At 40.1% G+C, this 9,544-nt stretch overlaps 1 protein-coding gene across 3 annotated transcripts in view; it reads right to left on the bottom strand.

The window, feature by feature from the left end:
* The window catches only part of EFR3A (EFR3 homolog A), a 171,663-nt gene that overhangs the window by 77,321 nt on the left and 84,798 nt on the right, over positions 1-9,544 (bottom strand). For 2 of the 3 annotated variants that reach the window (XM_060287200.1, XM_030875824.2), the window contains exon 23: positions 3,856-6,642. In XM_060287200.1, the coding sequence (XP_060143183.1) occupies positions 6,537-6,642 (106 nt within the window). In that variant the 3' untranslated portion in view covers positions 3,856-6,536. Of the gene's footprint in view, positions 1-3,692; positions 3,784-3,855; positions 6,643-9,544 lie in introns of those variants that run through there. The other variant, XR_009559519.2, reaches the window with a different exon arrangement.

The following is a 9,544-nucleotide window of genomic DNA, read 5'->3' as shown; positions in this document are numbered from 1 at the left end:
TGACAGCTCTTGCGGTATGTTACTAAGAGAATGGCCTCAGCCACCTCCATGAAGAGTCACTGGTAACCCCGTCTTGGGTCTGGCAATATTAAATTGATTAAAAAAGAATGATAGGGTTTATCCCAGTGGCTGGACGTTTGGGGGATGCCAATGCCCACTCAGACACAGACAAATATAATAGGAATTACAAAAAAATGGAAATTATATCCCTCCATCCATCCATCCATCCATCCACCCATCTGATAGTTATTGAGATTTTACTGTGCATCAGGCAAAAAGGCAATGTGCTTCTGGAATCGCCTTCAATATTTCATAAGGACACGAACTATAGTTCACATCACATCCTTGGTTCTCTGTTCCCATAAATCACGTGTCCTGCAGTGAGACGATACAGGGTCCCTGCCTGCTCCTCAGACAGGCGGGAAAGCAGAGCCTCTGAAGAGTTCGTGTTTGTGACCTTCTCATGGTGTGGAACTATCCTGACGTTAAAGAATTGAAAACCTTAAGAAATCAAAAGGTCGTGGTGCCAAGCCAGCAGCGGATACCCTTCCCTACCTTCCAGGGAAATCACCTGATGAGCACCTTTTGATGAATCCAACACATTGGAATCTTTTTTTTTTTTTTGCGTGGCACGTGGGATCTTAGTTTCCCAACCAGGGATCTAACCCGTACCCCCCGCAGTGGGAGCGTGGAGTCTTAACCACTGGACTGCCAGAGAAGTCCCTCACGTTGGAATCTTTTGAATAATGTGACCTTTTAAGTAACAGCTGAAATTTGGGTCCTCCCAGAAGCGGACCCTTAGACAAGGACTTGAGAGCAAGTGGTTTATTTGAACAGTGCAGGAAACGCTGAGGGGAGAACAAAGGGATAAGACGGCAGAGGAACGGTAGCCAGTGAAAGCTGCGTTACCAAGGCAGTTGCCCCTGGAAGTAGAATACGCATAGCACATGCGCGCGCGCGCACACACACACCCGCTGCGAGAGGAGACAGACGACCTTCTATCAGATCAGTCTTTACTCCCATGGAGGGCGATGTCTCCTGCCTGCTGCACCTGGCGGCCGGAGGCTCTGGAGGCTGAGGAAGCCTTTAGGCAAAGAAATGCAGGTGAGAGTGTCTGGCAATCAGCCTGCAGGCACTACAGCAGTCATGGCGAGGCGGGCCACTAATGGCACTCCCTTCCTTTAACCCAGCAGGTGTGTGCTAAGTGTCCGCTTCCCATGGCCGGCACCGTGCTAGGCTGCCCACACGTATGGTGACTGCTTGCCTTCTCCACACCTTCACCTGAGGCAGCTGAATGTTGCTGAAGGACAAAAGCAACTGAGCTGACCCACTTCACTTGAAGCTCATGACCACAGAAACCTCAAATGGACGCTCAACCTTTTCTTAGTAAGCTGAGTTTTCTGCTCTCCAAGACAACTGTTTGGTCCCTTTCCTCCTCTCCTCAAACCTTCCACACCTCCCCTTGCTCTCAGCTGAGAACTGTCCAGAGCGGAAGGGTCTGAGATGTTACCTTATTTGTAACTTAACAAGTTGGTCTGCATTTCATGGATGCTGGCAGAAGATACGAGATGCTTGGGTCAGAGACAAAGGACTTTATTACTTACAGTAATGGCAGTAGCCTGAGTATGATAATTTATGCTGGTTCCTCAAGCCCTGGGCCAATGCAAAGAGGGTCAGGTAACACCTACACACAGGGTGGGTTTCATTACACAGGGAACCTAAAATATTTATTTATTGGCCACAAGCCTGCCTTTTACCCCAGAAAAGAGATCATCTGTATTATACAGGACAAGAAGCATGTCTGTCCTTGGCTCCAAAGGGAGATGCCGTCTCTGTGTTCCAAGTCTGTAGGATGTACTATATCCTTTAAAAAGATAATCCAGAATAAAGATAGTGTCTCTGCTCACAAGACATGCAGAAACGCAAGGCACATGGCTACAATGGCCTCACCTAATACTCCACTGAGAAAACTGACGTCTTCCCGTGGGAATGTCCTGATCTTCTTGCCACCAAAGCTACAAAATTACCGGCGGTCTTTGTCTTCCTTCCTGTTTCAATGAAAAAAGTGTTCCTTATCCACGTCAAAGGTCAACCCCTCCACCTACGCTCTGGGTACAGTACCCCCCTATTGCCTTTTCCAGGGCTTGATTCCTGCAAACATTTCCTTTTTATTCTATATCAGTTCATCCCTCTCTTCTCCTATATCATTCTAATCAGCATGCAAACATGCCCTAAAGTCTCCCATCTTTAAAAAATCTCTCCCTTGACTCATTAAACTAAGATGGTGGAAACATGAAATTATAAATCTGATGCTCCTAGATTTAATCTTGTCCTTAAATACCACACTAGGTGGTGCTATACTGGGTATCTTTTGCCTGACTTCACATCATCCAACCCTACCTTACTCCAGATCCTGCCGTGATAACCGGTTCCACACAGGCTTCCACCCGCCTCATGCACGGAGGTGGAATCTGACAACGCCTGCCTTCTGCACTTCTACCCTTCGTGCATGCGACACAGGACTTCTCTGAGAAAAAGGCATGGCACGCCTTGGGAAACTGCCCAGCACTCAAGCACACACAATCCAAAAACGCGGGGGAGTTAATGTCAACAGGGCCACCCTTGACCATGAAGAACAGAAGCGGAGCATACATGCTTCCCCAGCTTTCATCACCTGGGTGGACAGTTCTGAGATTATTTCATGGGACTCCTCAGGCTGTCCAGTAGGATGGATCTCCAGTCACCTATGGTGCTGGTAATTCATAAATAAACCCTCTTAATGAGCTTTTTCTCATTGCACTTCACTGGTCCGGTCCCTTGCTGGGGTTCCCTGGAATCACTTCCCAGAGCAATTCCTACATGTAAGCCTTTGTCTTCGGCTCTGCTTTGGGAGAACCTAGGCTAAGTTACTGGCTTCCCAAGTCTGCCTGTGACTCAAAGTGTAAGTACAAGGCGAATGTAATATAGCAAAACTAAGAGGCAGGGCTCGATGCTACACACTGGCTCTGCTTTTTCAATCATGTGAACTTATGTATCAGATGAGAGAACAGGACGCAACGAATTACAGCTGAAAAGAAAACGCATGAGAGAGTGTATCACACAGGCTGCTCATTTTACACCTAAAGAAAACAGGTTCAGAAAACTGGAATGACTGGCCTAAGACTGCAGAACTGAGACAGCTGCCCAGGTTGCTTAAGACGCTATGCATGGTGAACTCAAGGATTACTAATGACAAACACTGACTCAGTGTCTAGTCTGTGCCACGCAGGCATGACACGAGGAACCTCTTCTAAGTGATTCATCTACCCCTCAACAGACGACCTCTGAGGGCAGAACATACTCTCCTCATTTTACATACTTCAAAGCTCAAAGTTCCCTCACTGCCTAAGGCTACGGCCAGGAGTGGCAGGGTGGGGTCTGAAGCCAGAGCCCATGCTCCTCGTTGCTTTGCCAAACTGCTAAAGGAAGTCCCCGAAGCCCATCTGGCTATGGTGGGCTGTCCTGCCAGTGGCAGGAGAGCAGACCAGGTGGCAGAGGGTACTAGAGAGGAGCTATCGTTTTAGAGAGAGGCTTCATGTAACTTACACAGCAAAGGGGTAGGGTTGAAAATACAAACAGTAAGACTAATGCAAAGGTGGAAACCGTGCTTTCACAGGCACACACTAAGAGCTTAATCTTAGCTTGTATCTTACCACGACTGCAGTTATGGTTCTGATTCTTCCAATGTATGTGAGGATGAATCCGTTTGGCGGCTTGATTTTCACTGAAGTTCTTCATTTTTAACTAAAGCAAAATAGTGAATACGTTTAATTTAATAAATGCAATGGCTATTACAAAAATGTATGTATACAGAAGTAATTTGATTTTGTTTTATTGCTTACATATGAATTGCACAGTGAACTGTTACATTTCAAAAAACTCAATTCATTACATTTAGTACATATATTGGCATGAATAAAACAAATCAGTACCATTTTCAGAAAGGAAGAAAAGAGATATTGAGAGGAAGGGGAAGTTAACTGCTGGTTAAGTACAGTATTATGATTCTAAAAGATAATGAGTTCAGAAGTATTAAGGAAGTGTGTGTGTGTTTAGGTTAACTCCAATGACTATATAAGCAAAGACAACACAAGTATAGGAGGAACATTTCAATGTTAACTATTCAATGTCAAGGAAAAAAATGAATGATACAAGCAACAGTATATAGCAAAAAGAGAATGATTAACAGTTTTTATTAAGAGTTTTAAATATCTACAAAAATATAGCAATACAGTGAACTTCAACACATCCTAAACTTTCAGTATCCAAACTGGCTGTAATATAGTAGGCATACCTATGACGTACAGGATCTCCTGCAATCTCCTGGAAGGGACAGAAAGCCTAAGAAAAGACCCCTCATTTCTTGGGAATCGTTGTTAACAAGACCAGTTCAGTAATCTAGGATATACAGAAGTCTACTGTGATTTAAAAACAACTACAACAGGAAAAAAATCCCACAAAACCCAAATCTACAGTTTACAAAACAGACCAAGAGGTGTGATAAACATTAACCGAAATGGTTTTCCTTTACATGCTATACATGCATTTTTAAATCACAGAGAAACATGAAAGTTTGTAGAGCAAAGTTTGTTTTGCATGAGTGCAAATGAATATATATCTTTTCTTATACTATTAAATTATATATATTTTTTCATACAAAAGCACACAGTGTTAATCTAGAAAATGACATCCAAGTGGATGATGATTGTTTTTGCATGTCCCCCTGCTTAGATTTTTACACAATCTTTCTTTAAAAATACAGAAAAAAAGGGAAATTAAAAAAACGTAAAACTTGGCCTATTAAATGGTGAAACATTTTACCTCGTCAAGAGGTAAAGTTACAGTGACAGCTGCAATGGGGGCAATTTAACCCCCCAAGTGGTGACTGCACTATCACTTGGAAAACAATGTCTTGTTATCAACAGTGAGTAAACCACCCAGGATGTTTGAGTATCATTTGATAGGTTTAAAAAGACTAGGATCTTCTGCAAGATGTTTCAAGATGCTGTACTTTGGTTTAAATATTCAAAAAAATTTTGAGTATGCTTGTTCTATTATTACTTCCTCACTTTTTTGTTTCTACTAAAGGTGCCCAAATAATTGTAAACACCAAGTAATAACATGCCTTTCTTCACTGCAATTTTTCAAACAAAATCTAAAGCTAAAAATGCAATTATTTTTTGGGTTACAATTTTTGATATGTATATTGTTTTATGTAAAAGGGAATCAAATCTGAAAAGGTAGTAGAATTATAAACAGATTATTTTATTAAAATGTCCTAAAAGAATTTTATGAGTTGCAAAGAAAATTGTTCATTTTTGCCATGTGATGGAATTCACTAAAATGTACACAATTTTAAGAACACTGTAAGTCTGTCAGCACATGTAATCTTGGTAGCTTAAATCAATACAAGCTTAAATTGACGATCTATAGCACACTTGATTGCTAAACCCATAGGCACTCTTTTCAAATGTAATATCACAAATCCTAAACAGAGATGCATACAAGTTGCAGTTCAAATCTTACAAACTGAAAGTCCATTCGGGGCCTTTTTTGACTACAAGGATTTAAAAACTGCACAATATTAAAATGTAAATTAATATGCTCTCAACAGAAATCAAAATGTACACACTCTTCACAGGTGAACTAGTAGCTGTTTTAAATGTCTTTTCTTCCTATACTAAATATATAGCTCATTTAATTAATGGAGCCACAGCAAAATACTACTATAATTTCAAAGCATAGTCTGTAAACTAATACATCTAATGATGTAAAAAATATTGCACAGTTCAGTACTCCAAGAGCAAGCTCTGAGACTCTCAAGTAGAACGGTCAAACTTTTGGCAGAAAACACATTATTACAAGAACTAGACACTTTAAAGTCGGAGATTTTAGGGTCATATTCTAGGAATATTACTCAGTAAATGTCATCTCCACAAACAAGGGGAGGAATGACTGTCACATACCGTTACAGCGAACGAACGGAGGGATGCGCACTACGACATCTAGAACATGGGGACCAAGAGCCACAGAACAGTTCTGCTGCTCCAGGATAGGAATATATTTGTATGTTTTTGCTTTTGCAGATAAAGAAAAACAACAGCAATTCTAATTTTAAGCAGTTGCGTAGATGTCTAAGAAATACAGTAGACACTTGATACATCTTCAACCCTCTGAAGGTTTAATTTTTTTTTAAATTACATGTTTGTGAAAATTTTTAAATATACTATTTAACAATTAATGTGAGACCAATATACGTTCAATTTTAAAAGCCATCGGGAACCTAAAAAGAAATTAACATGGCATAAACCTATCTTCAAAAGTACTCTAAATCATATAATATAGCTGCAAAATATCTAATCTGATATGCCAAGCATTCGGTTAAAGATAAATTCCATCATAATTTTCACGAAGTATGTTAACACACATTAAGTAAACCCTGAAAACTCAGCTTGGCCCTAATTTTTAGGCTTTATGCTGAGGTCTTCGTGAGCCACTCAGTACACACACAGATCTGGAAACTTCATCTCGTAGACCGGGACAGACTGGTATTGGGCGTGCCCAGAAGTAATGGTCAGTGTTCCTGATGGACTGGGAGGAGGGCTGTAAAAGAGCGAGGCATCGTCAACAGGTGCATTGCAAAGCTGTTCACTTCACGGAGCACTCTCGCTACTACCTGCCAGCAGCAGAGTGAGGCTCCTTCATTGCAGGGATCAGTGTGACGGAATTGCGGGCCAGCTACAAGGTGGCATGGCACATAGGTCACAGTGGTACCAAGCTGTTTTTAAGTCTGCACTAGACATTCTCCTCTGAATATATGTATATATAATTTTTACAGTGGGATTATGCTATACCCACTCATGTAAGCTTGCTTTGTTTCACTAGTAAAAAATCTTATATATACATATATTAACTTCTTTTGATGACCACTGCATGGTACTTCAATATATAGATATATTATAATTGATTTACTTCAACGGACAGACGTAGGTTCATTTTTCATTATCATAAATAATGCTGACAGGTCTATTCTTTTTTTTTTTTTTTTTTTTTGCAGTATGCGGGCTTCTCACTGTTGTGGCCTCTCCCGTTGCAGAGCACAGGCTCCGGACGCGCAGGCTCAGGGGCCATGGCTCACGGGCCCAGCTGTTCCGCGGCATGTGGGATCTTCCCGGACCAGGGCACGAACCGGTGTCCCCTGCATCGGCAGGCAGACTCTCAACCACTGCGCCACCAGGGAAGCCCCTAGGTCTATTCTTATACATAATTTTATCCTGTCTCCTTGGTTTATAGTCTTACAAACAGAATTTCTGCATCAAAGTGTATTTACATTTTTGAGACTGGTACACATTGCCATAATACTGGCAATTCATACTTTCAACATCTGAGTGTAGCCATCCTCTTACACCATTATAAATATTGGGTATAATCATTCTTTCTTGTTATTTTAATCTTTGGCACTCTGGCAGGCAAAAGGGAATTCATTCTTTCTTTTATTTTCACATTTCGGGTTACTACTAATGCTATATACCTTTGTAGATTTAGTATCCATTCTGCGTTTCTTTTAAAATGAATTGTCTATTTGAGTCTACTGCCTGTATTTCTACTCAGCTATTTTTCTTTTATCAGTTTCGGAGACTGATCTTTTGTCACATGATACCAATGTTCTTCCCTCAATTCATTACTTCATTCTTATCTCTACCATAGATAAAGATACTGACACTTTCATCATTCAAAAAAGGTCCTTTGTGTCCTCAACCAATTTCTCCCTACTCCCACATACCCGTACACATACACCCACATCCAATAGTAACTATGTTCTGATCGCTGTCACTGAAGGTTAGTGTCACTTGTTCTTGAATTTCACATGGTCTATACAGCCTATAGGAATGGTCCATACAAGCTATACTCGTTTATGTTTGATTTCTTTTGCTCAATGCATTTTTTAAAATTTACCCCCAAAATGTGTTCCTTTTTACTGCTGAATAGTATTTCACTATTGTAAGAGTACCACTATTTGTCTACTCTCTCTCCATTCTCCTGTTGATGGGCATCTGGTAATTATGAAAAAAGCTGCTAAAACATTCATGTACATGTCTTTTTGTGAATCTAAGTTTTCATTTCTCTGGGCAAATACTGAGATATGGGATTACAGGATCAAGAGCAGGTATATGTTTAACTTTATAAGACACTGCCGAAGTTTTGCGAAGTGTACCAATTTATACTCCTATGAGCAATATATGCGAATTCTTCTATAATGTCCAATATACTATTAAGCCCATCCAATGACATTTTTTTCTTTCAGATATCATAACATTCAGTTCTTGAACCACAATTTGGTTCTTTTTTAGACTTTCCATTTCTCTCCTAAAATATACATATTTTTTCCTTTAAATTCTTTGATATGTGTGTGTGTTCTTTTAAGGCCATTGTCTACTAATTCCAATAATTGGATCAATCATCTGTGGGGCTGCTTATTCTTTTTCTGTATTTTCCTGCTCCTCTGCATTCCTTGTAATTTTTTTCTTATTGTACTAAGGTCAAAGTGAATGAAGGAACAATGGAAACTGAGATATAATATTGCTTATTTTGTTTCTTTTCTCAAGCATACAAACTCTTTTCTCTATCTGGTAGTTAGAATGAGGCAAATTAACAAGAGGAAATATATCAAATAGAAACTGAAAACCCTGAAGGTACACTAAGAAGTCTATTTCATTTCTCTGTATCATGTAAGGTACCCAAAACTACTACTTCCTAACTAGGTGACCTTGGATAAATTACCAAACTTCTACGTGCATCTGTTTCTACATTTGTAAAGTAAAAATAATCACTACATCTTTTTAAAATCTGTTGTAAACACTAAATGAAAGAATGCACTTAGCACAGTGCCTAGAACACGATAAGTGTTCAGTAAATAACTATTAGCAGTAAGGCTTAATAAATACAAATTATTATTAGTAGTTGCAGTACCAATGAAACCGAATTAGTCATAATACTTATTCTAAAATATTAAATCCATATAGTTATGATAGTGTGATTAAATGTAACATGGTGGTCTCTAGCAACATTTCTTTTAAGAACATGAGTTATGGATTTGAATTTTGATTATTTCCACTCACTAGCTGGATAAACTTCAGCTAGTTACTTTACTTCTCTAAGCCTCAGTGTCTTTACCTGGGGTGGGGGGGAAAGGATCTACCTAACTTTTCAGGACTGTGGGGAGGATTAGTAAAAACGACAGATATAAAGCAGCAGATATTTACTGTTACAATTAACAGGCATCAAAGAAGCTGTGGACAGGGAGTGTTGCCTGCCATTCCAGTTCTGCAAGATCAAGCCATCAGCCACTGCAGTCGCCTACAATGGTGCGCCCTGAGGGGAATTCAGGATGGAGAAAAACAGGGAGCATCCTGTTCTTTGGATACTGGTCCTAAACAGTTAAGATGCATATCTAAGGAATAATTTCAATGAACCCAGATCCTTGCACCTTCCCATGCATAGAAAA

This window comes from Globicephala melas, chromosome 17 (genome assembly GCF_963455315.2).
Source record: "Globicephala melas chromosome 17, mGloMel1.2, whole genome shotgun sequence".
Lineage (NCBI taxonomy): Eukaryota > Metazoa > Chordata > Mammalia > Artiodactyla > Delphinidae > Globicephala > Globicephala melas.
This window is presented reverse-complemented; position numbering and strand designations above follow the sequence as displayed.